The sequence below is a fragment of the Grus americana genome, chromosome 11 (assembly GCF_028858705.1).
Source record: "Grus americana isolate bGruAme1 chromosome 11, bGruAme1.mat, whole genome shotgun sequence".
NCBI classification, from domain to species: Eukaryota; Metazoa; Chordata; class Aves; order Gruiformes; family Gruidae; genus Grus; species Grus americana.
In genome coordinates this window covers 16,863,135-16,887,581 of record NC_072862.1, presented here as the reverse complement: position 1 = coordinate 16,887,581, position 24,447 = coordinate 16,863,135, and the positions used below count along the sequence as shown (strand labels likewise).

Sequence of the window (24,447 nt, the reverse complement as noted above, 5' to 3'; positions counted from 1 at the left end):
CCCAACCCTGCCCAGCCCTAAAACAGTCTGTGGCTGGGGGGGAACGGAGAGGGCACAGGCATGGGCTGGCACCGCTGAGCACGTCCTGGTGCCGCAGGGAATCTGTTTCCCTCCCCAGGGCACGTGGTCCTGGGCGGCACGGCTCTGGCTCCTCAGGCACAGTGGACAAGAGGGCTCGTCCTTGGCATGGAGGATTTTTGGGGTGATGGTCAGTTTTCACCCCCGTGAGAGCAGGCATCATCTTTCCCAGGCCCCATGCTGGCGTGGAAAGAGCCTGGAGCTGTCAGCCGCTCCCTGCGGCGCCGTTCTCGGCCTCTTTATTTGCGGAGAAAGCCAGCCAGCAAGCTCCCTGGGGTGATGGCACAGCCGTGGCACCGCACGTGCCGAGCCCCAACCCACCCCGGTGACTGTGGCTCTGTACCCGCCACAGCACCCAGCCGTGGGGCCGATGCGTCCCACCACACCACCCAGTTCAGAGGTGGCCCTGCAGCCACTGAGGGTGACGGGGACCTGCCCAGGAGCCAGCCCTGGCACCCCGTCCACCTCAGCCGGGGGGATGGAGGGACCGGGCTGGCGCCGCTGCAAGGCACCCACCAGCGCAGGAGTCCCCTGGGGCCACCAGCAGCCAGTCCTCGCCCACGGCCACCCCACGTTCATTACCCTGCCCTCTCTAAGTGGCCGCCGCTTGCCGGGGCACGCGGTTCCTCTCGCCGTGGGATTTGGCCACCCGTCCCTTCTTGCCCATGTCCACGCCGGCCAGGACGTGCTTGGCCTGGGCCAGCTTGCTCTTGCGGTGGTGGGGGCGACTGCCGCCGCACCAGAGGTGGGCACAATACTCCTCCACCCGCCGCAGGTTTTGAGAGCTGATGAGGTGCATGATGTCCTTGAACCAGGTTTTGGGAGCCTGTGGCACCAGCCGGGGCTCGGGACAAGGTGGGCGCGGGGGCTCGTCCCCCCGCTGCCGGGGGAAGGTGTGTGCCAGCTGCTCACTGGTGATCACCTCCAAGGCCATCTTGGCCACCGTCTGGGTGAAGCCATGCTCCAGCGTCTTGCAGTAGTAGATGCCGGCATCATGGCGGTGCAGCTTGCGGAAAAGCAGCCCTTGCTCCGTCTGCAGGATCCGCTCGTCCGTCTTCACCTGTCAGCCACCATGAGGTTGGGGGGGGTCCAGGTCCGGCCCCACGTCCCTCCTGTGTCCTCGCAAGGGGAGCAAGGCAGGTGCAGGGGGAGCCTCACCTCGTCCCGCTGCTCGTCGGGGGGCCTCTGGACAAACCACTGCACGCTGGCCTGCGGGGACCGGGGCGTGCACTCCAGGAAGGTGCTGTTGTCCTCCGCCCCATAAAGCGCCTTCTCCTCAACGCTCTCAAAATCATCCACTGGGGCAAAGACAGGCACGGGCTCACGGGGAGGGCAGAGCCAGGCTTACGCACACCCAGGTGTCAGCCCCCTCCGGGCCACCGTGTGGCTTCAGTCCCCTTCTCCCTGGGGACAGACCCCAGCCCCAGCAGCACCCACCTTCTCGTGGGGCACCCCTTGGTCTACAGGACGGGGAGACAAGGGTGCCCCAGCCCACCTGGGATGGCCGCAAGCCCTTCTGCGTGCCGAGGGCTGTGGACACTGGGACATTTCGGGGCACCTGGACAAGCCCCCAGCCCCGTGGGCCTTCCCCAGTCTCTCACCAGTCAGGTTCTGGTCCAGGCACTGGTGCACGGGGTTGCCATGGCGGACCTCCTGGCGGCGATAGCGGCGCTTGCCAGAGGGCTGGTAGTGGGTGCAGGCGGTGCCGTCCCAGGCACAGTAGGGATCCCTGGCCAGGCAGCATTCGGCACAAGCCGTGCCATAGGTCTCGCACCGGTGCAGCCGTACCTGAGCCACCCCCAGGCTGGAGCCCACGTAGAGCGTTTGCTGGGGGAACAGCACCAAGATGGTGATGCTGGCAGCCCCTGTGGGCACGGCACCCAGGGTCCCCAGCCGGGACCCCTGGGGCGAGCACCATGCGGGCTTTGAGAGGCTGGTGACAACAACTCAGCCCGTCCCGGTCACCTGCCCCGTCCCCAGCCCCGTGACCGAGCCGTGTCCGTACTCACACGCTTGACGGAGATCTCCATCTGGGTGATGGGCACAGGCGCCTGCAGGGGAGCAGAGCGGACGTGGGGCTGGCGAAAGCCTCACCACGGAGACCCCGGCTTGTTCAGGCAGAGGCACTGGGAATGTTTTTGGGAAGGGTGAAAACACCCCCAGCCACCCTCTGCCTTCACAGCCCTGAGACCTCCCAGTGCCCAAGAGTGCGGTGACAGCCCTGAGCTTCTGTCCCCACACATGTCCCCAGCCTGAGCCCACCCTGCTGCCCCCCTCCCTTGGAAGCCGGGCAGCAAACAGCACCTTAAAAACCTGCAGCTCCTCCAGGACAACTTCCTCAGTTGTGGCCGAGCTTATCTTCTGCAGGACCACCACCTTCAGCACCGAGCCGGCGTCTGTGGGGAGGCGGAGGAGGATGGAGGTGTGAGCACCCTGCCATCGCGCATCCCAGTGGCGTGCCCACCGGTAGCCCCAGCACCGGGGCTCCTTCCTGCACGCTGCTCCTGCCGCTCACCCGTCCCGAGGAAGAGGACGTCGTGCTGCCCGTCCTCAGCCTCCACCCGGTCCACCACGAGCTGGTGCAGGCGGTACGGCAGGTTGGTCTTCACCAGGAGGGGCTGGCGGTGCCGGGGGTACACGGGCTTGTACATGAGGGGGTGAGCACGGGCAAAGTGCAGCACCTCGTCGGGGAAGTCCTTGGTGGAGCTGTACTGCCGCCGGGGCTGGTTGGTGGTCTTGCTGGGACACTGCAGGGACAAGAGGGGGCCAGCTAAGCCCAGCCAGCCCAGCACCCATCCCTCCTTCCCCCTCCATCACCCCACAGAGCTGGTTTGGGTTCCTCCCTGCCTTCCAGTTTAGGATCCATCTTCTCCACCCCTTTGTCAGATCTTGGTCCCCAGCTGTCCTGGCGTGAATCCCATAGGGAGCCCATCCCAGCAGATGAGAAGACGAGGGATTGGCCCCACCACCGCCGCAAAGAGCAATCGGAGGAGCAGAGGGGACCCAAACTCCAGGGAGTCGCTTACCACGCCCGGCCGCGGGTACGGCACCCTGCCCTCATAGGCGCCCCACTGGTGGTGGGGGCTCTCCCGGTGGGCAAAGGGCCCATTGAAGACCTCCCTGATGTCGGCCATGCGGTACACACAGACGGCAGAGCCCTGGAAGACATGGCTGAAAGGGGACGGTGAATGGGGTGAGCAGAGCCATGCTCGGCACCGGCAGCACGGGGGGCACGGGAGCACCGACATCTCTGTACGGACCAGGGCAGAGCTGGCAGAGGTTGGGCAGCAGCCAGCAGCCACATGGTGACGGTGACAGGGCAGGTCATGGGTGGCTGCAGCTGGATGTCCCCAGACACTGGAGCTGGACCACCCACCTGATGGTGCTGAAGAGGGCGTAGATCTCCGGGCTCTTCCCATCCTTTGTCCTCAGCAAGAAGACATCCTCTGGGGATGAAATCATGGGGTTTCTGCTGGAAGCCCAGGGGCTTCCCAAAGCCACCAACTAAAGGACCAGCCCTGGTGAGGTCCCCAGCTCCATGTACCCCTTACCCAGCTCATCAAAGTGGGTGTCAACGCCACCAGGGCCAGGGACGGAGCACACCAGCCGGGCTTTGTTGAAGGTACTCCACTTGTTAACCAGCACCCTCTGGCCACCAGCATCATTCTGCAGGGACAGGGAGCATCAGGGCCACCACTGTCACTTGGCACATCCCTGTCCCCCGTGGTCCCCACCAGCATCTTACCACGCAGACCCGTGCTACCCGGCTGACGATGGCGTGCTCCTTGCTATCTGCCTCCACCACCTTCTCCGTGAAGAAGAAATAGGCTTTGTTGTTGTCCCGGTCATCGTTGTCCGGGATCAAGTGGGCTGCCACAAATTTGGGGTCTACGAGCAAGAGCCAGCCATGTCAGGTCAGGCAAGAGGGCACGGCCACTGCCTCTGGACCCCCACACTGCGCTGGGGCTGAGTGGGCCAGGAGGACCCCCAGACTCTGCTGCCCCAGTGCCTTTCCCAGCTCATACCTGGCATGGGGGTGCTGCACCGTGGCCAGCAGATGCCGTGGCCACCACAAGGCTTGCGGTGCCTGGCATTAGCCCAGCCGGGGGGGATGGAGGGGCAGAGGGGAGCCCTTACCATTGAGTAAGCGCTGGTCCACCTCGGTGCGCAGGGCGGAGCGGGTCCCCATGCTGCGGAAGATGCCAGGATCGCGGCCCAAGAAATCTGCGGTGAGGCCGGCGTACAGCTCCCCGCCTGGCAAAAACACCCCACCGCGGTGCTGAGAGCCAGCCCCAGCCAGCGCAGGGACCATTCCTGGTCCCGGCACCCCAAAGGCTCTCAGTTCCCGAGGAAGACAACCCACCAATGATGGTGCTGGCGAAAGCACGGCTGGGCTCGTGCGGGCACCTGCCCCGGCCGGTCTCCACGCTGTCAGGGTCCAGGCTGAAGGCGTGCTGGGCGAGGGGGAGCAGGCAGGGAGCAGGCAGGTGAGCCCCCAGCCATGCCCTGGCAATGGGGTCGTGCCCGGGCACGCAGGGGCTGGCGCCGGTCCCTGCCCAGCTCGCAGGCACATCGCTGCAAGCATCCACAGCCCCAGCGCTCCCAAAGGGACCGTCTGGAAGCGGGATCTGTGCTTTTTAAGGCAAGTCTGATCCTGTGAGGACATGGAGCAGCCAGAGGGACCTGCCAGCCCCACCGCTCTCCCATCGGTCTGGCCAGAGACATCGTGGTACAGGCAGGGCTCCCGCTGCCCGCACGGCGCAGGGCTGCGAGGAGGGAAGAGGGCCCCTGCCTTTCCACCCTCACCAACCTGATTTCTGAGCTGGGAGAGGAGGAAACACCTCCCACACCGCAGCCCCTGGCAGGACACCAGCCCCAGGGGACACGTCTGGAAAGGTGACACCAGACCAGAAAGGTGGAGGAGCTGGGGAGGGGGTAGCACAGGGGCAAAGGCACATCGGGGAGCTGGTTCCTGACACACACCTCCCCCGATATTCAGCGTGGGGCAAACACTGCATCCAGCATCCCCACGCAGTCCTGAATCCCTCCCAGGAAGGAGGTGGAAGGTGGGGATCTACCTCCCAGGGGTGTCCTGCCGGGGACGCTCAGGATGGGCACCCCACCGTGGTGCTGCCCTACCTCGCCGCGGTGCCCCACGTAGACGAAGGCGCAGACGGGGTGGAAGGCGCCCGTCCCACAGGCCAGCAAGTGCGTCCGGTTGTAGGGGTGCAGCACACGGACGTAGTTGGCGCAGTCGGTCTGGGGGGACGGCAGGGGAGGGGAAGGGTCACGGGGGCTCGGTGCTTTGCCCACCCCCAGCTCCCTGCCTCTGCCTGCAGCCCTGCGGTGATGGATGAGCCCCAGCCCTGGCTCCCTGGCTGCACCCAGGCTCTCTGCCTTCACCCCGGTGCCAGGGGCACGAGATGGCAGCTTGCACCCACCGATGGGGCTTGCACAGACTTCATCTGGGTGGACCCCAGCCCACTGCAAAAGGATGGGGATTTTACCGGTCCTCCTGCTGCCAAGAGCATCCCTGGGGGAACCACACATGATCCAGCCAGCACCTGGGCATCTCCCGCCCACAGGCAGCCGTGTGCTCACCCCATCACACAGCCCGCACCGGCCGGGGGAGCAAGGTCACCTGCCCAGCAAGCTGCTACAACCAGCCCCAAACCCCTGGGACCCTCCTCTCCTGGCACCCAGGACACGACCAGATGCAGGGACATCCTTCCCCGTCGTGTTCCTGCTTGCGCCGGGAGCGAAACAAAAGAAGGAAACGTGGGAGACGGAGACGGATACCCACGGGCATCCTCAGCTGCCTCCAGGACAGCCCTGATCGCTGCTGTCTGGGATTGTCCCCTTCTACAGGGAAGCAGTAGCGATGACCCCCCCGGGGCTGCAGACCTGCCACCTCTGACCCCCTGGCAGTTCCTTCTGGAAAAGGGCTCCCACCCTTCTCCCGCTCAGGCATCACCACCGTTAGCTCGGCAGCTCCCCCTGACCAGCGCCAGCCCTGCCTACCCCCCATCGTCTCCCCCCGGCAGGACACGGGGCCCCTCGTCTGCTGGGAACACCGCCACCGAGCTGCCCCGGGGGTTCCCAGCCTCCCTGCTGTTTATTTTCCCTTTGCAAAGAGCCTCTAAAATAGCAAATTTTAAAAAAAAAATGTTCAAGAAAAATAAAAAATCGAGCCTGCCCCGGCTTGGATCTGTCGGTGAGAGCTCATAAAATAAACATGCAGAGCGGGACGGGGACTCCTGGGAACAATTCGTCTGGGCCAGGGGAGCCTCGGGGACTTTCTCCCCGCCATAGCCCTGTTTCCTTTCGGAGCAGGAGGGGTGCAAAGAGGGGGAAGGTTTGGGGAGCCAGGTCACTGAACCTGAGCGAGTTACAGATTTCCCACCGTCGGGGATGGTCAGGATGGGCCAGACCACGTCGCTGGGGTCCGGAGCAGAGCACGTGGCTCTTGGTCCCTCCGAGCTCAGGTCCCGGAGCACAGCTATCCCTGCCCGTACGGTGCGGCCGCGTTTGGGGTACGCTGGCCACCGCCCTGCGGCCGTGGAGGCAGGATTTCCAGAGCCCAGAGCAAGAGTCTCGCACGGCCAGGCTTGGTCACCGACTCGCTGCCTCAGTTTCCCTCGTGCACAGGGATGGTCCCTCGCTCTGCCCCGGCATTAAGTGGCCCGTGAGCCCCACGGGGCCATCCCTGGTGGGATGACACAGCACAGCCCCGGTGCAAGGGGAGCCAGCTGGCACCGGGGCACAAGGGGAACCCCCCGGCTTAGGGCAGAGCATGCATGGGGCCAGACTCACCCCTGGGTCCTTCCCCTTCCGAAAACACTCCTCCGTCTGCCCAGGGAGGGGCGGCCAGTAGATCTGAAACACAAAGGACCTGTTGGAGCAGGGAGTGGGGGCGGCAGGGACCCAGCCTTGCAAATACACATCCCCAGGCTGCCGGCGGTGTGGTGATGGAGAGCGGGGGCAGGAGAGGGACCAACAGCTCCCCAGAGGCCACCCAGCCCAGGGCTCCCACCCTGCGGCCCAGGGCAGGACCCCTCCTCCTGGGGAGACGCACCCCGGCGGTCACAGCCCGCAGCCGGGCTGGATTTGGGTGGTCACGCTGGGGATGGCCGGAGCTGGCCTGGAAGGGGGTGATGGAGCCTGAGTCCCCCACAGCCTTTGGCAGTTCTCAGACCAAGGGCAGCTTGGGTACACAAGCCCTTGACCCCATTGCAGTGACCCAGCACGCCGAGGGGCACTTCATTTCCTTCTCTGCCTTCTTCGGCTAGAAACAGCCCAGAGCCACTTCTAAAAAACAATAATTCAAAGTGGAGGGGGTGAAGGAGGAGGGGAACCACTGCTCAGCATCATTGCTCTGGTCCATCACCTCTCCCACTGAGGAGCCAGGAGAGGTCTGGGGGCTTTGCCAGCTGAGCCCCGGCACAGCTCGTTGCAGTGATGGATGCTTTTAGCTCTTGTCCCTGCAGGCGTTCAGCTGTACATTTGGCCTGTGAAGGGGATGCCCAGATGGGGATGGGGAGCACTTGTTCTCCTGATGGCAGTTTTTAAGGAGAGCGGGATCCAAGACCCCACTCAGCACCCAGGACTCGCAAGTGGGCTGTGCCACCAGCTGCCAACCACAACTAATTGCTGGCTAATTGCCCTGCAGCCACCATGGCCGCCCTCCCTTGGCACAAGTTTTCGATGTATTTCAGGGCACTTGGGACAGGGACATCCCCAGGGCAGGTCTTGCTTCAGGGTGGCTTCACCCGGCTCGGCCGGGCACCGTGTGCTCAGAGGGGCGAGGGTGGGGACGGAGACCCCAAGCTGCACAGGGGCCAGGGTGGGGACGGAGACCCTGGGGTGCTCAGCAGGACCCAGCTCACCTCCTTGGAATCTGCATTGGCCCCGTCCAGGAGCAGGGAGTAGAGCGCATCCTTCCCCCCGATGAAGAGCCGATCGCGGTACTCATCCAGGTAGAGGGAGCGGAAGCCCAGGAAGCCTCGGTGGCCAAAGAAGAGGACGGAGCGGTTGGTGCCCAAAAGCTCTGCCAGGGAGGGAGGGAAGCGTCAGGAGGAGCCATCCCAGCCCCAAAGACCCTCAGGGCATCGTAAGCACTGCTTGTCCCAAATGTCCCCTCCCGCTGCGGGCACAAGCTCTCGCCTTGAGCCTGGGGGACGTCCTGGTCCCCAGCGGCCCCTGCCACATCCCTCCGTTTGCTGTGCACGTCAGGGTCCCCCGGACACCAGCCCACAGCCCACCCCACTGGGACAGCACAGCCCCACGGCCCTGAGCTGTCACCCAGTGTGAGGACAGGAGGGAAAAGCGATGGATGACATCCCACAGCCAAGTGCCCACTCACACCCCTGGGACCACCCCCCCCCCGGGGCACAGTCATCGGAGGATGCTGCGGCAAAGGGGCATCATGGCAAGCAAAAACGGAGAGGGGGTGCCATGCAGGCTCCCAGCCTCCGAATGCCCTTCACACCTGCCTGGGAAATGTGAAAGGATGCTTGGATCCCCACCCTGGTGGTGGCACCAAGGGGTCCTGGCTTTTTTCAGGGGGCGACCCGAGGGCTGTGATGGGCACAGAGGCAGGAGGGTCCCTCCAAGCTGCCGTTTTTCAGTATCACAGAGCCGTCCCAGGGCCAGCAGAAGAGCTGCCCCCAGCTGCAGCCAGCAGCATCCATCTCCATCCCTTCCCGGAGGCATGGGCATCCCGGCCTCACCCTGCCTGGGGTGCTGTTCTCCCTCCCAGCCGAGGGCAAAGCCGTGGACCCAGCGGGCAGCAGGGTCCCAAGCAAGTTTGCCCCCAGCAAGCTTCGGTTGAACCTTGCCGGGCTCCTACCGCAGCCGTGCCGCAGGGAGTCAGGGTGCACGAGAGCCTGGTGAAGCCCATGCCTGCCATCAGCCCCAGGCTGGGCTCGCACAGAGCCTGGGATGGTGGCGAGAGCGGACACGGGGTGGGCAGAGAGCAGGTCCTGTCCCCCCCGCCAGTGCCAGGCAGGGACACAATAGCCGGCACCCAGCCAGTGCCATGGGGAAACCAGCACACAAAGCCTGCTGCCACCACCATCAGACCTCGCTGTCGGGGACACTTCCTCCCTGCCACGGCACGGGGACGGCACTTGGGGAACTGCACCGGCACAGCGACACTACATTCCTGGGATGGACATCACCGCTCGGCACCCCCAAGAGCCCAAAACAACAGGGTCTGATGGTCAAGGCTCCCAAAGCAGGTCCAAGCCCAAATCCCACAGGATGCCAAGGGGACCCTTGCAGCAATAATGACATGGGGGCAGTGGCACGACTGGCCTCCAGTGGGAAATGACTTCTGGGGTCAGCAAGCGAAAACCCCGGCACGGTGGCACCCACCCAGCTGCCGCAGAAGGAAAGGGCAAGAGGGAGAGAGCAAGACCGGGCTCTGAAACTCTGTCCCAGCAACCGCCCCGACCCTGGGCCAGGCCACTGCGACCGCCAGGCGGAGGAGGAGGAGGACAAAGCGCCATTGATGAAGCACACCCGTGTCCCCAGACACCCTCTGCCGAGGAAGGCTGCCAGCCGCCACTGCTGACCCCAGGGAAACCCTCAGCCGGAGCATTCCCCACGCACATCCCCATGAGAGAGGGGGTGGTGCTGGGACAAGCCCAGCTGCCAGCAGCCCAGGACACCAAGGTACCAAGCCCTGTTCTTCCTGGGGCGACGTTTGTCACCTCCAGCGAGGAGGTGGCCAGCAGCGCAATGCCCCCATCCTGGTGGGAAATGCCTCTTCTGGGACCCACCAGGGAGACAGGGTCCATCAGCAGAGGGGAGAACAGCCACCTCCACCCCATCACACACAGCTCCCATCCTCACCAAGTGGCTCAAGGGCAGTCCCAGTGCCCTAACTGGTGATGCTGGTGGCATGGAGGGATACAGCCTCAGCGGCTCTATCCTCAGCAGGAAGACTCCTGTCCCTGCAAGCAGAGCCGGCACCAGGCTCCAGGGACCCCTCCAGCCCCATCTCCCTGGGGGTTACCCTCCTCCCTGTGCCCTCCCAGCATCTCAGGTCCTCCCATATCGCCGGCCCCAGCCCAGGAAAACACTCCTTCTCCTTCTATTCTTGCCCTGCAATAACATTTTCCCAGCTCAGAATAACATTGGCAAAGTCATCAGGCTCCTTTTATTGTTTCAGGCGAAGCTTTGCCCTCTCCCCCAGCCCTGACAAATTCCTCCTGCGCCTCGGGTTACACCGGCTCTGGGCGCCTTCCCCTTCCCTGGCTTCATCTCCCCAGGGAGCAGCACCCTGCCATGCTCCATCCATCCCCAGCACCCCTTTACCCCCAGGGTGGGGGGCCCAAGGAGCCACCCCCCAAGCACCGCTGCAGCAGGATGGGGGTCCCTTGCGGGAGACAGCGGAGAGCTCGGAGGGCACCCAATGTTCCTGGTGCACGCAGCAGCAAAATGCTCTTTCCCCTCAGACGAGCCACTGCTGGAAGTCAAAGCAGAAGGAAAAGAGTGGCTTGAAGTGAGAGGGAGAGGTGGGGAAGTGGCCACCCCTGCACCCACAGCACACCTTTCCCTATGGCCCCCCCAAATGTCGCCCCGCAGCCAGAGCCACCAGCCACGCACAGCCCAAGCTGATGAACTAAGCGCAAGCAGCTTCAGTTCATCCCAGTTTTTATTTCAGAGGCTTCTAATGGTTTTAATTGAAATTTTCATTTTCTTTTTCTTCCCCCCAGGGAGAAGGCGGTGGCAGAATTTCTTTCATGGGAAGTTTCAATTTCTGTTTCCAATTTGGAAGAGGAACAGAATAATCAGCTTAAGAAGAAAAAAAAGCTTCAAAAGGTTGCTCACTCCCTGCGGGAGGCCGAGGAGCCCGCCCAGCCCCAGGGAACCCCTCGCACCTGGGGAACGGCACGGCACGGCCGGACTTCGGGCTGGAGTGGATCAGATGCCAAGCCAGACCCGAGCCCCACAACCAAGCTCTGCTGGGACCCCAAACCTCCTAGCCCTGCTGCCAAGCCCAACCTGAGGACACCAGTCCCACCACGGGGCAGTCAGGAGCCATCCCAAGTGCCTGCTGCCTCCCAGGGTAAGTGTGTGTGTGGGGGGGGGGGCCACTGCGTGCCTCAGTTTCCCCATTTCAACAGGGAGGGAGCACCTGGGGCCGCCCACTCTGCCCCAGGACAGAGCCAGGGACACAACCAGCCCACACCCCAGGGCCGGGGGACCCCCAACCCGGGCAGCACAAGGGCAGACAGCAGCTTTCCCCTGGCACAGGGACGTGCTCCGCAGCTCCCGGGGCTCTCTGGGAGCACAGCTGCCCCATGCCTTTCCCCCAGGGAAGGGGGAAGAGATGCATTATGCAGTTTGTTTTATTTTAACTTTTTTAGAGCAGGTTCATTGCTTTTGGGCAAGGAGGAGGAGATTGGGGTGCTCCGGACTCCTCTTTCAAGTTTGGCTGGAAGCAGCCGGTGGATTAAGCTGGCAGAGCAAGGGATGCAGCAAGCCAGAGCAGGATCACAGGGAGAGTTTTAATTAAAACCAAGCACTCCCAGCACAGCACCTCGAGGGCCCCCCTGGCACCCCAGCACCCGCACCCCGGTGCGGCGGGGTCTTGGAGGGTGCCCGGGCTGAGCAGCGCCCAGGGGACCTGCCGGGCAGCTGGGGGACCGCCTGACTCCCACCCAGCAGTGCACGGGATCCTCAGCACCCACGGGGATGCCCACGCTAGAGGAGCACCCACGCACCGCAGCACCCACCCAACCCACATGCCAGAGCGTGCCCCAGCCAGAACAGCGCCGTGCCTCAGTGTCCCCCCACTCCACGTGGGAGACGATCCCTCGTGGGAAGCGGCGGAGCCGGCGCGGATCCCGGCGGCGGAGCCCATCGCCCCATCACCCGGCTCCTTCCTCCTCCTCCTCGGGGCCCCCCACGTCCCGCGTGCCGAGCAGCCACCCACCGAAACCCCAGCCCAAACCAAGCCTCCAGCGCAAGGTGCCCCCCCCCCCCCCCGAAAAAACCCCCCACAATAAACCCGCACTTTAAGCGCGGCGCCCACAGCTGAGGCTCCCCAGGCCCCGTGGGGGGCACGACTGAGGACACCCCTACGTGGGCAGGCACCCCCCACCCCACGCCCCCCCCGCAGCAGGTGCCCCCGGCCCGGCTCACCGCGGTAGGGCAGGCGGAGCCGGGGCAGGCTGCGCCCCGCCGCCAGCAGCGCAGCCCCCAGCCAGCACACCGACACCGGCACGGCCACCCGCATCCCGCCGCCGCTCCCGGGGCTGCCGGTGGCACCGAGCTTTTATGGGGCCGCGAACCGACCGCCCCCGGCCCGCCCCGGCCCGCCCCGGCCCGGCCCCGCCATCCTTCCCCCCCCGCCCCCCCCATCCCCAGGGCGTGTGTCGTGCGAGGCAGGACGGCCCCATCCCCCGGGGGGGGCTCCGAGAGCTCCGCACACCCCCAAATCGTCGCCTGCCCCCAGCAGTTTAGGGGTTGCTGCAACCTCCCCCAAAGAAGCAACCCCAGCCCTCCCACAGCCCCCCGAGCCCAGCCGGTCCCTCCGGGGGATGGGGAGCAAGGAGGGGAAGTCGGGGTGCCCCAGCCTTGCCCTCCTGGAGGTGTGGGACAGGGCACGCAGGCCTGTCCCCCGAGAAGGATGCTCAGCGTGGGGTGATCCCCAAGCACTAGCAAGCACCTGGCTCTCAGGTCCCATCTCAGCGGTCAGGCAAGCTGGGGACGCCAGGCCGGGTGGGGAAGGGGGCTGAGCAGGATCGAGGGGGGCACGGGGTGCTGCACCCAGCCTTGGTGCACCCACAGGGCAGGGGACAGGGCAGTGGGGATGCACCGCTGTCTGCCTGCAAAGATGCCTGCTCACCTGCACCCTCAGCGGGGACCTCGGCCAGCAAGCAGGACCCCACGGCACCCCATGGCACCCACACCATTCCCGTGCCATCCTCCCCAGGGCTGCAGGGTCAGGGAACATGGCCGTATGAGACATCAGAGAATCCGTACAGGTTTCTCCAGGGACTCTCAGTGCACAGGCAGGTGCCCCCCCCCCCTCCTAAAAGCCTCAGATTCCCCCGCCCAGTGCTGGATGGAGGGGAAGGAGCCAAGGAGCTGGTGGCTTCTGCAGTGCTCCATCACCACCAGCCTCATCCTTTCTTCCAGCCCGGCACGGGGGCAGCCTCGTTAGCCCCAGCCCTCCCGCAGCCCCCCAAGGGTTGCAGCGGCTGCAATTGAAAAGGAGGGCAGGAGGACGTGGGGGTTCCAGCTCACCCCAACCTTTTGTAATGGAGCAGCTCCACAACCCAACCCCCCCCAACTGAGGCAAGAACACCCGAACGGACCCAGCACCCCTGGGTGCTGGAGAGCAGCACGGAGCGGGGTAAGAGCCAGGAGGAGATGCAGCCTGGGGGCAGCTCTGGCAGGTAAGTGGAAGCTGCCTGCCCGGACCCGCACACTGCCTGCCCAGACCCGAGGGTTTGGGGAGCGGCACCATGGCGAGAGCTGATGGGAGGGAGGGAGCAGGATGAACCCCAGCGCTTCTGGCCGCTCCCGCTCCCCCTGGCACCCCAAGGCTGATCTGGAGCAGCCCCACAGCCTGCCCAGGCAGGATCCTGCCTGCAGTGCCATCACCCAGCCCAACGAACCCAGGGGAGCAGGGAGCGCTCCAGCAGACCCCACCACACCGAGGAAATCTGTGGTGCCTGGGCTCCCCAAAACCCCACAGGCAGCACCACGGACAGATGGACAGACCCCCCTGCTCCTGGCCGTGCTTACCAAGATTTATTGACTTGCACGGGGAGGATGGGGAGCACCAGCCAGCCCCTTGCCCCTCAGCCAGCACAGCCAGAGGAGGCACAGGGACAGGGGGAGGCATTGCCGACACCGGGAAAGGCAGGAGGCACCCAGCACGGGGCTCTGGTGGCACCCAGGCAAGGGGGACGCAACCCCCCGGGGGGTGGCTGGGACCCAGATTTTGAGGGCACAGCCAGGACACTTGGCACGGGATCATCATCGGGCCAGCCCTGAGCACAGCCAACGTGGCGTGATGGCAGCTGGGTCCCGGGCAGAGTGGCAGGCATTTGCTGTGCCCACCTCCTGCCCCCTTTTTAAAGCCTTGCGTCCCGCTGCTCAGCATCTCCCCTTCCTGCCCCTCGCTGGGCGCTCAGCCCTCGGCGGGCAGCGGGGGCACCGATGCCAGGGCAGGCAGGAGGCGGGCGTAGATGTCGATGCCCTGCAGGAAGACTTGCTCGTTGAGGAACTCGTTGTGGTCGTGGAGCAGTACCGGGGTGCGGTTCATGGGTGAGAAGCCGATAGCGGGGTGTCCTGCCTAGGGGGGTACGGGGTGAGGCTGGGACTGGGACGGGAACCACGTGCCCCCCTCTGCCGGGCACGGCTCCTGCTTGGGGCTGCAGGTCTCAGCCCGGGTGGAGGACCCACGGGTGGGCTGGCATTGCACTCACCGCTCGGATGTAGCGGCTGTCGGTGGCAGCCGGGAAGATCTCGAGCTTCAGCTGCAGCTTCCTGACAAGCAAGGTCCTGCATCACTATGGGCACAGGGACAGCCGGGTCCCCTGTCCCCCTGCCACCCCGCGGGCAAAGAGACCACGTCCGGGAGGTCCCCGAGCCCTGCAGGACACTCAGACCCATCCCTTTTGGGGGACATGGGGAGATGCCCTGGCATGGCATGGAGCATCTCCTCCCAATCCCTGCCATGACATGGCTCCCACCAGAGGATGTCCCCACCAGGGTTCTGCCCTTCTTGGGGACACTACTCACATGTCCCTGCAGACCCCGCTGAAGGCTTTCCACCACGGGTCTGACTCGTTGGTGGAGGTGACATGTTGGTCCATGCATTTCTGACGGAGGGAGAGGGCAGGTGAGGGGCGGGGGGATGAGCATGTGGCAGGGGAGGGATGGGCACGAAGCACCCAGGTGGCCGAGACCCCTCACCTGGTGAAATTCATAGGTGACGCCGTCCCCGGCACCCCGGCACCATGCGGCCACTTGCTCCTCAAAGGCCTGAGACAGAGACCAGAGGAGGGGTGTGAGCGGGGTATCCCCCAACCCACTCCCCGCCCGGGTGGGGTCAGTGTGACACCACCTTCAGGTCCACGGTGGGTGGGATGCGGACATCAAAGCTGGCCGCCATCTCGGAGGGCACCACATTGAAGGAGACACCCCCCTCCAGCATGGTCAGGTTGAGTGAGGTGACGTCCCCGAGGGTCAGGCTTGAGTCGGAGTTGAGCCTTGGGAGACGCAAGGGAGAGTCACCCTCCACCACCCAGAGAGGAGGGGAAGGGCTCCCCCACCCTGCTACAACCCCCAAATGGGGAAACTGAGGCATGGGGCAGTGGTGCCGGATCAGAGCCTGGCTTGGGATCCCAAGGACCCCCTCCATGGAATGAACTGAAGCCACTGCCATCCTGCTGCCCATCTCCTACCTCTGCTTCTCGCTCTCCCTGAAGGCCAGGAAGGAGGTGATGACTTTGTGCTGGGGAGGGAAGGGCAGTGGTGAAGATCAGCCCTGCAGGCAGCTGTCTGGCAGCCCCAGGGTGGGCACGGGGCGGGGGGCAGACCAGGTGTACCCTCTCTCTTACCATCTTCTCGGCCGCCGTGTTGCTGATGAAACGGGACCCGTGCCCAGGGCTGCCCACGCACTTCACCTTTATCCCTGCGGCAGCGGGGGGAGAGGGAGGCATTGAGCAGAAAGCCCAGGGCTGGACTGATGCTGCAGCGCCTGGCAGAGCCAGGGACGGGGCGGTGGGCAGGCAGTTACTCACACCATGGGCTCTTCTCCCCATAAAAGACGCTGAAGGTGTCAGACGGGCTGGCCAGGCCTGCAGTGGGCATAGATGGGGGGTCAGTGGGGCACGGGGTGCCATGATGTGTCCCCCTCTGCTCTGCCCTGGCAGCATTTCCCCTCCAGGCTGGCACGGTGTGGGTCACTGCCCAGGGGAAGGAGCCCTCGAGAGGGTCCCTGGAAGCCATGCAGGGTGCCGGTGCCCGGGGGGGTGATGCCAACAGGCAGGGGGATGAGTGCCAAGAGGAGACACGTCCCCGTGCCAGCCCTGCCACCACTCACCCTCATCCAGGGCGAAGCCCACGTTGAGCGCTCTGAACTCGGGGCGCTGCACGAACATCTCCATGCCCTTGTGTCCACCCACCTCCTCGTCTGCGGGGGAGAACCTGGCGTGGAGGAAGGAAGCGGGGCGTCCCCCAGCCCACCACCCGCTGGTCCTCCTTCCACGCCAGCCTGGGTGCCACCAGCGTAACTGATGTCCTCAGACCTGGAAACCCCTCCAGCCCCAAACTAGGGGAGCTCAAAATCCGGAGAGGATGGCAGGGCGGTGCCCAGCTGCCATGTGTGGAGAACTCCAGAGCATCACCCAGCTGCCAGCCCCTCCTGTCTCCCAAGAAGGGACACCCTGGGGACTCACCAGGCACAAAGGTGAGGTGGATGGTGCGGGCGAAACACTTTCCCTCCGCCTTTAGTCTCCGGATGGCCTCCAGGTACCTGCGGGGAGAAGGCAGGGCCTGGGCATCACAGAGAAGAGGGGCTGGTGTGCCCTGAGCCACCCCGGGGGGGAACAAGTGGTGGCACCCTGAGCCCCAGGGACCCTGGGGATGGTGGCATCCCGTCCTGCATCACTCAGAGGCAGCCTCATGCGGTGCCCGCTCCCCCCGGCGGAAGCAGAGCCCTCCACTCACTGGATGGAGACACACTTCATGTCCTGCGCACCCCGGGCGTAGATGTTGCCTTGTGAGTCCTTAACGGCCTCGAAAGGGGGGTAGGTCCAGTGCTCCTGTGGGGCAGAGCAGCCGTGACGGCAGAGGGGCCCGGCGGGCACCAGCTCCCGATCGCCTGCCACCCCCAGTCCTCCCCGCCATGCCCATCCCACCCCTTGCCCTGTCCTGGCACCTCAAAGACGGGTACGACGTCGGTGTGGGAGTTGAGGAGGACGGAGCGCAGGCGGGGGTTCGTGCCCTGCCAGGTCAGGATCAGCACCACACGGCCCTGGCACACCTGTGGGGCGAGGGCAGGATGTCACCGGGGTCCCGGCTGGGGACAGAGGGGCTGGGACCAGCAGGCTGGAGCTGAAAAGCATCGGCCTGGGAGACGTTTCTTGATGCCACCTGGCAGGTCACCCCTTTCTCTGCTGGGAGAGGACAGGGGCAGGCAGCAGGCAGCAGGCAGCAGGCAGCAGGAGCAGCCAGACGGAGCCTCAGCATGGGGAGACAAACCCTGCATCTTCCCCCAGTGCCTGGGAGTCCCCTGGCACAGCTGGTGCCCGGCAGGAGGGACGTCCCCAGCCAACGTGACCCTGCCAGGTCCCCGGCTAATCATAGCACAGGCGGCCGCAAAGGTCAGCAGGGACCAGCCCGAATATAGGCTTAAGGAAGGGCTCAGGTCAGCAGAGGATTACAGGCAGAGGAGATTCACTCCTGCCCATCTCCAGCGCAGCAGGCAGGGGAACAGCCCAGTCACTAAGGACCCAGGTGCAGATATATGGATGGATGGATGGATGGATGGATGGACAGACAGATGGACCAGGGGTTGCTCCTTGCCTCACTCACCTCCACTTTCTGGCAGGCCAAGCCCAGGTCGGTGCCGACACGCTCCAGAAACTGGACGGCTGCATCTGGAGAGGAGCAAGGATGCCTGGAGTTAGGTCAGGATCTCCTTCCCCTCTCGCCACAACCCCCCAGGGACTGCAAGGTTCTCTGAGGCTCTCAGGCCCAGGAAAGAGGTGACCAGAGAGGGCAGGTGATGGAGGTCCTGGGCACAAGAAGTGGCCAGGAGCAGAGACAGCAGCAGCTTGTCACAGTCTCTTTGGGGTGAGGACTAGGAAAACATGAAAAAATAAAAATTGGAGGCAAGTTCAGGGGAGATGGTCCTCCGCAGGAGTTCTGGGAGGTCCTCACTAATAAAAAAACTTCAATGTTCTTTAGTGGGAGGATGGAAACATTAACAGAAGGAGATCTGCACGGGGTTACCACAAACATCCGTCCCAGAGCCAGGGCAGCATGGAAAGGGGGGGCCCTGGGGCACAGGGCTGGAGGAAGCAAACAGCAGCTGCACTCAAGATGTCCCTGCCCCAACCAAAGGCACCGGCAGAGATAAGGCACAACAGTGTCTGCTCCTTAACACCACAATCAAAACAGCCCCAGCCAAGGACTCAGGCACCCGGGTCCAAAGACCAGCATGGCAAAGCCACATTGCCAGATCCCCGCATGGCACCCCGTCCTGTCCCCCCCATCCTCACCATAGTCAGGTTTGGGGTGGACGGTGTCAATCTTCAGGTACTCCCGGAAAAGCGTAACCGAGGGGTTCTCTGAGGCCCCTGTGTTCTTCCCAGACTTTCCGGGTGCCATGTCAGGGACCGGGGCTGCAAAGTTCTGGGGGAAGAGTGACGAGATGGTTAATCACCCACCAGCCCCTCCAAAGTCCGCCGGCAAGCTCGGTCGTCACAGAAACCGAAGCAGGATGGGGCAAAGGTCTCCCCGGTGCAAGTCCTGGGACGCTGCCACCATGGGAGAAGTCTCCCCACGTGGGTACGGGGACAGGATGGGCTGTACCCCCCACGCCGTCCTTTCATTCTCCCCTCAAAGCACATGTTCCTGCCCCAAACACAGTGCCAGGCAAGCTGTGATGCCCAGGCATGGGACAAGGGGCCAGATCCAGGGAAAGGCTAGCTGGGGCATGGGGGGCTAGCAGGGAGGAAAGGGGGCAACAAGGTGGGGAAGGGGGTTATGGGGAGAAGAAAGGTGTATAGGGCAGGGGCACACATTAGTCAGGGTTAGCCTGTGGTTAGAGGTCTGGGGGGATGCTGGGAGGGTGCAAACCCAACACAGCAGGATACTGGTGCAAGGGGGTGCAGGCAAGGAAAGGGGGACACTGCCTGCTTAGGGGGTGCAGGAGAGGTGCAAGGAAGGGCACTGGGGGATGCAGGGAAATGGGGGTGGTGAAGGGGGATCAAGTGCTTACAGGGGGGCTGGGAGGGCTACAGGGGGATGACAGGCTACTGGGTGTTTGAGGGGTGCTGGGCAGCCAGAGAAGCAGGAGGATGTGGGGTGCTTAGGGGCACATAGGGGTGCAGCAGGAGGGGTGAAGGGGAACACTGGGGGGTATGGGAGTAGGGGGTGCAGAGAGGCTATGACAGAGTTGCAGGGGGGTGCAGGGGTACTGCGGCTAGGGGTGCAGGGGGGCACAGGTGGGGTATAGGGGTACCACGGCTGGGGTGCAGGGCGCGGGCACAGTGGGGTGCAGAGGTACTGCAGTTGGGGTGCAGGGGCACCATGGTTAGAGTTGTGGGGAGTGTAGGGTACAGCGGGTAGGGGTGCAGGGGTACTGGGGGGGCAGGATACCATGGTTAGGAGTGCAGGGGGGTGCAAGATACTGTGGTTAGGGGTGCAGGGCGCTGCATGAGTCAAGGTGCAGCAGTTGTGTTATTGGGGTGTAGGGGTAGCACGGGCAAGAGGGGTGCTGGATACCATGGTTGGGGGTGCAGGGGGGTGCACGATACCATGATTAAGGGTGCGAGGGTGTGCAGGGGGGTGCAGAGTACTGTGGTTAGGGGTGCAGGGGGCTGCAGGGGGGGTGCAGAGTACCGGCGTAAGGGGGTGTAGGAGGGTAGAGGAGGGGTGCAAGGGGTTATGGGAGGAGCAGGGTACCGTGATTAAGGGTGCAAGGGGGTACGGGTGTGGGGGGGGGGGTGTTGCAGGGTACCGTGGCGAGGGGTGCGGGCTTGGGCGGGGGGGGGGAGACACTAAGGCACCGGGGCTGCCCCCCGCGGGCTGCCGGGCGCTGCTGGCCCGACCCCGTTCCCCGGAACCCCGTCCGCTTGGGCCCTACCTCCACGCTGCTGCCGCCGGCGCCTGCCCGGCCCGGCCCCGCTCCGCCCGCTCGGTCCCGCTCCGCCCCGGCCCGCCCCGCTCCGCCCCGCAGCCGGCAGCGGGCAGGAGGTGGGCAGGGAGCGGGCAGGGGAGGAGCGGGGGCACAGGATGGGCAGCAGGTAGGGACGGGCAGGGGGAGGTGGGCAGGAGGCGGGCCGGGCACCCTCCTGCCCCACATTAGAGGCGGAGAGATGGGGCTGGAGCCCGGGGAGCCCCGCGGCGCTTGGGGATACACGCAGAAACCAGAGCAGCATCAGTTTATTGACATTGTAACAGACAACACCCTGTCCTGCCAGCAAGGGACACCCTCGGCCATCGTCCCCGCCACCCTGGGGATGCCCCAAAAGAGAACAGCACCCCTCTCACCAGCCACCTGTGCCTCCCAGTCCCTGGGGACATCCTGGCTCCCCGTCCTCCGCTCGGCAGGGGACGAGGCAGTGCTCACTTCAGCTGGCGCAGGAAGCCCAGCAGGGCCCGGTGGAAGTCCTCCGGCTTGTCCAGGTAGCAGGCGTGGCCAGCACCGGGCACCACGGCCACACGGTGCCCGGGGAGGTGCCGGAGGCTCTGCAGGGCCTGGGGACCCAGGCTTGTGTCACGGTCACCATACATGATCAGGGTGGGTGTCTTGGTAAGGGGAGAGAAAACCAGAGCAGGTGTCAGAGGGGGAAATGGCCGCCACGCTTCCCCTGGGCTGTGCCCACCTCCATCCGTCATCACAGGAGGCTGCAAAGCTGATGGAAGGCAAGTGCTAGCACCCCTGTGAGCTGGGGGGTACAGGTCCCCCTCACCCCAAATCAGGGCCACCCTCCAGGCCACCCTCCAGCGAGCTGGTCCACAATGTGCACCAGCACCCAGGGACCCCTCATGAGCTCAATAACCCACCTCACCTGGACCTGCTGGTACTGCTCAGCCGTGTAGTCCTTGGTGCCCACGGGCGCAACAGGCACGAAGCCGGCCAGCTGGTCCCCCCGCGCCAGGAGGAAGGGCAGGGCAAAGCGGCCGCTCATGGACGGGCTGACGAGAACAGGCCTCCGCATGCCCAGCTCCTGGAGGACGTGGTCCAGGAAGGCCGCCCGCCCCTGTGCCGTGGCCACCATCTCTGCCAGGGGCGAATCCCCATAGCCTGGCACAGGGCAGAGGGCACAGGGTGGGCACGGGACAGAGGGGCTTACGCAGCCTGCAATGGTCTCTCTCCCCACAGGGCCCAGCCAGCACAGCAAAATCCAGGCACCCAATCAAGCCCTGGCAGATGTACAGCAACAGCCACATGCCGGCTGGACCAAGCCAGCCCCAGCCAAAGGGTTTGGGTGGCCATGGAGGTCAATGCCACAGGGTAAAGCCAAATCCCAGGCACACTGCCCCAGGGACCACCGCTAGCTCCTTAAAGAGGTCCAGAGCACACCAGCAGCTGAGGTGGAGGACCAGAGCTGCCCAGAGGGATCAACTTAAGCATAGTGCCATGGTCCTACCGGGCAGATCTATTGCAACCGCATGGTAGCCTTCTCCAGCGAGCAGTGCCAGTGTGCCCAAGGCCTCCCACGTCTTGGAGGTAAACGCCTGGCCGTGCAGGAACAGGACATCGGGCCTGCGGTAGGGAAGACAGGCAGGAAGGGGTTCAGGGAAGATGCCATGCCTGCAGATGTCCACCAGATATGAGGGCTGGTGAAGACCAATTCCCAGTGCCTGTCACCGCCCACCTTCCTCCACCCTGGGAGCCAGAGAGCTAACCCACCTCCCGGGGCTGGCAGAGCCGCTGGCCTGGGGCCCTGTGGAAACCTCCCTGTAGAAGACAGGGGCCTCTCCCGCAACCATTCCTGATCGCATGGTGGCATTGCCCACCCACCGGCCCTGCTTCCCCTCAGCAGGCCGGGTGCCCGCCAAGCGCTGCTCGTGCTGGACGGCCGGGAGCAGGAGGTAGAGGACGAGGGTGAGGAGCACCCCGAGGAGCAGGAGCCCCAGGCGGCTGCGGGCGAGCGGCATCTCCACTCCCCCTGGAGAAGGAAAATGGCAGCAAGGGGCTGGAAGCCCCAAACCACACTGTTGGGGGGGTGCAGGCCCCAGACCACGGTGGTGGTGGTCAGACCTCAGCTCCGGCCCGGCCTGCACCTCCCGCGCCCGGCGCTGGCAGCCCCGCTCGGCCCCGGCCTCCCGAGTTCCCGCTGGCTCCCGCCGCCAGCCCCGCCGCCCCTCAGCTCCAGCCGGGACATGCGGCCCCCCCGGCCCTCACGGCGCCGCGCCGCGCCCGCGGCCCCAGGCTCCGCCTGGCGGGAGACCGCAGCGTTGCAGGCCCCGAGGGCTGCTAGCCGGGGCCCTGCCCGCCGCACCGACCCCCTATCAGCGCCCCACCGGGCCGGGGCCGAGGTCTGGGGAGAGAACGGCCGGTGCTGGGAAAGGAACCCCGGCTTGGCGGGGCTCGGCTGGGACTTGGCGGGGCTCGGCAGAACTCGGCAAGGGCTCGGCGGCGCTCGGCAGAGCTCGGCTCGGTTCGGTTCGGCAACAGCTCGGCTAGGGCTCGGCAGGGCTCGGCGGGCTCGGTAAGAACTCGGCTGGGGCTCGGCTCGGCTCGGTAAGAGCTGGGCGGGCTCGGTTCGGCTCGGCTACGGTTCGGCTCGAGCTCGGTGGGTTTCGGCGAAGCTCGGCTGCGCTCGGCTCGACTCGGCAAAGCTCGGCTCGGCGGGGCGGTGGCTGTTCCCAGGGCCGCCCCGGGCCCTGTGCTCCGTGAGGCGGTACCGCCGCTCCCTCCCGCCCCGCCAGCCTTTGGACCCGGGGCGCGGCACCCACAGCCCCGTGGTGCGGAGGGCAGCGGGTGGTGAGCGGCGGCCAGCACGGGGGGCGGAGGAGCAGGTAAGGGCCGCCGGGGAAACTGAGGCAGGGGCGGGCCCATGAGCCCACCTGGCACGAGCGAGCAGCCCCCCGTGCCCACCCTAGGGCCGGCCCCCACCGGTGTCCCCCAAAAAGAGAGTGATGCCAGTGTAACCTCCCCTTCCCAGTGCCAGCAGCACAGCCTGCCAGCCTTCCTGCTGCTGCCAGGCCTTGACACGGAGACACCGGCATCCCACCCAGGCCAACCTTTCCGCTAGGCCACGCAGGGCCATCGCGCCCGTTTCCACCTCCTGACCCCCCCTCACAGCTCTCCCAACCTCCCAGGCATGGCTGCCCCGCAGCTCACCGAGAGCACCATCACGGTGGAAGGCCAAACCCTCTTCTACCGCCAAGCAGAGCCGGCCCAGCAGGCACCAAAGCTGACGGTGCTGCTGCTGCACGGCATTCGCTTCTCCTCTGAGACCTGGCTTCAGCTGCGGACACTTGCCACGCTGGCCGAAAACGGCTACCGAGCTGTGGCTATCGACCTGCCGGGTAAGGCACGGTGGAGAGCAGGACGCCAGAGTGAGGTGGGGGCCGGGAGGAGCCGATACAGCCGCTCACGTTTACGGCGCTGGGATAGCAACGCCGGCATCCTGCTGTGCCAGCTTCTCCCTGTCGCAAGGCAGCGGAGTGTGACAGGGCAACTTCTGTCTCCCATGGCTCAGGGCTCGGGCGCTCGAAGGATGCAGTGGCCCCAGCGCCTGTGGGCCAGCCAGCGCCAGGAACTTTTCTGAAAGCGGTTTCGGAGGCTCTGTGCCTGGGTCCGGCTGTGGTGATCAGCCCATCGCTCAGCGGCATGTACTCCCTACCTTTCCTCTTCCAGCACAACCACCTGCTCAAGGCATATGTGCCCGTGGCACCCATCTGCACTGAGAAGTTCACAGCAGAGCAGTACACCCAGATCAAAGTATGACCTGGAGGGAGATTGAGAAAAGTTGGGGAACTGGGAGGGGACGATGAGGAGGGGACCCTGGCACTGAGGTTTGGCAGGGGAAAGACCAAACGGGCCAGAAAACCCATTGCTGCTGGAAAAGGGGAATGTGATGATGAAGGCATGTGACCGTAGGGTAGCAGGAGGGAAAGAGGAGACATTGGGAGACCCAGGAGTTTGAGCCTCAGTTTCCCCTTGTGGTGGGCAGGGGAGAAGGGCAAGTGTCTCCCCTCCGCATCTTGGTCCCAGGGTGTGCCTGGCCAGGAGGAGCGGGTGCCTGGGTGCTGTTGGCAGGCTCAGGGTGCATTCCCCCTCTGCAGACACCCACGCTGATCGTGTACGGGGACCAGGATGCGGAGCTGGGGCAAGCCAGCCTGAACAACCTGCAGCACCTCCCTGAGCACCAGGTGCTGGTGCTGCAGGGCGCCGGACACGCCTGCTACCTGGACAAGCCTGACGAGTGGCACCGCGGGCTCCTGGCCTTCCTGCAGCAGCTGGAGTGAGCGGGACAGGCTGGAGGACACAGCCAGCCCACCCACCCCTCCACCCATGCACACACCTTTGCGCCAACCCAGCTGCTCACCTGGTGTCCCCACCCAGCCTCCCTTGGGACCAAATAAAACCCCAAGCTCTGCCACTTTCCTCCTGCTGCCTTCCTCCTGCTTCCTTCCGCCCTTCCCACCTCCTTC

The 24,447-nt window shown here is 65.1% G+C and overlaps 4 protein-coding genes across 8 annotated transcripts; 1 reads left to right on the top strand and 3 right to left on the bottom strand.

Moving 5' to 3' along the window:
* Positions 1–290: 290 nt before the first annotated feature.
* Positions 291–12,334, bottom strand: SEMA3G (semaphorin 3G). Its single transcript, XM_054838165.1, has 16 exons — positions 12,232–12,334; positions 7,965–8,125; positions 6,892–6,954; positions 5,218–5,337; positions 4,442–4,532; positions 4,216–4,332; positions 3,824–3,966; positions 3,630–3,744; positions 3,455–3,524; positions 3,105–3,249; positions 2,594–2,825; positions 2,383–2,474; positions 2,088–2,129; positions 1,680–1,905; positions 1,237–1,376; positions 291–1,138 (listed from the first exon to the last, which is right to left on the bottom strand). Exons 1-16 carry the CDS (start codon positions 12,323–12,325, stop codon positions 671–673), a joined length of 2,319 nt encoding a protein of 772 aa, XP_054694140.1. The 5' UTR covers positions 12,326–12,334; the 3' UTR covers positions 291–670.
* A 1,492-nt stretch (positions 12,335–13,826) lies between these two features.
* ACY1 (aminoacylase 1) lies at positions 13,827–20,216 on the bottom strand. Of its 3 annotated transcripts, none has more exons than XM_054838565.1 (15): positions 19,949–20,216; positions 18,333–18,482; positions 17,644–17,708; positions 16,988–17,092; positions 16,777–16,871; positions 16,506–16,582; positions 16,151–16,240; positions 15,849–15,905; positions 15,666–15,739; positions 15,510–15,559; positions 15,170–15,314; positions 15,019–15,087; positions 14,845–14,924; positions 14,529–14,589; positions 13,827–14,395 (listed from the first exon to the last, which is right to left on the bottom strand). In XM_054838565.1, the coding sequence occupies exons 1-15, from the start codon at positions 20,214–20,216 to the stop codon at positions 14,231–14,233; spliced, it is 1,551 nt and encodes a 516-aa protein (XP_054694540.1). In that variant the 3' UTR covers positions 13,827–14,230. The 3 variants fall into 3 exon arrangements, with proteins under 3 accessions (XP_054694540.1, XP_054694538.1, XP_054694539.1); XM_054838563.1 differs by having other exon boundaries at positions 18,333–18,465; positions 19,922–20,002; XM_054838564.1 differs by having other exon boundaries at positions 13,827–14,391; positions 18,333–18,465; positions 19,922–20,002.
* On the bottom strand, positions 20,215–22,164 carry LOC129211443 (protein ABHD14A-like). Its single transcript, XM_054838566.1, has 5 exons — positions 22,046–22,164; positions 21,695–21,953; positions 21,432–21,547; positions 20,850–21,085; positions 20,215–20,586 (listed from the first exon to the last, which is right to left on the bottom strand). The coding sequence occupies exons 2-5, from the start codon at positions 21,940–21,942 to the stop codon at positions 20,404–20,406; spliced, it is 783 nt and encodes a 260-aa protein (XP_054694541.1). The 5' UTR covers positions 21,943–21,953; positions 22,046–22,164; the 3' UTR covers positions 20,215–20,403.
* A 189-nt stretch (positions 22,165–22,353) lies between these two features.
* LOC129211444 (putative protein-lysine deacylase ABHD14B) lies at positions 22,354–24,400 on the top strand. 3 transcript variants are annotated; one of them, XM_054838568.1, is made up of 4 exons: positions 22,354–22,496; positions 23,110–23,319; positions 23,493–23,734; positions 24,079–24,400. In XM_054838568.1, the coding sequence occupies exons 2-4, from the start codon at positions 23,112–23,114 to the stop codon at positions 24,259–24,261; spliced, it is 633 nt and encodes a 210-aa protein (XP_054694543.1). In that variant the 5' UTR covers positions 22,354–22,496; positions 23,110–23,111; the 3' UTR covers positions 24,262–24,400. The 3 variants fall into 3 exon arrangements, with proteins under 3 accessions (XP_054694543.1, XP_054694542.1, XP_054694544.1); XM_054838567.1 differs by lacking the exon at positions 22,354–22,496 and adding an exon at positions 22,657–22,806; XM_054838569.1 differs by lacking the exon at positions 22,354–22,496 and adding an exon at positions 22,671–22,806 and having other exon boundaries at positions 23,093–23,319.
* The last annotated feature ends 47 nt before the right edge of the window (positions 24,401–24,447 follow it).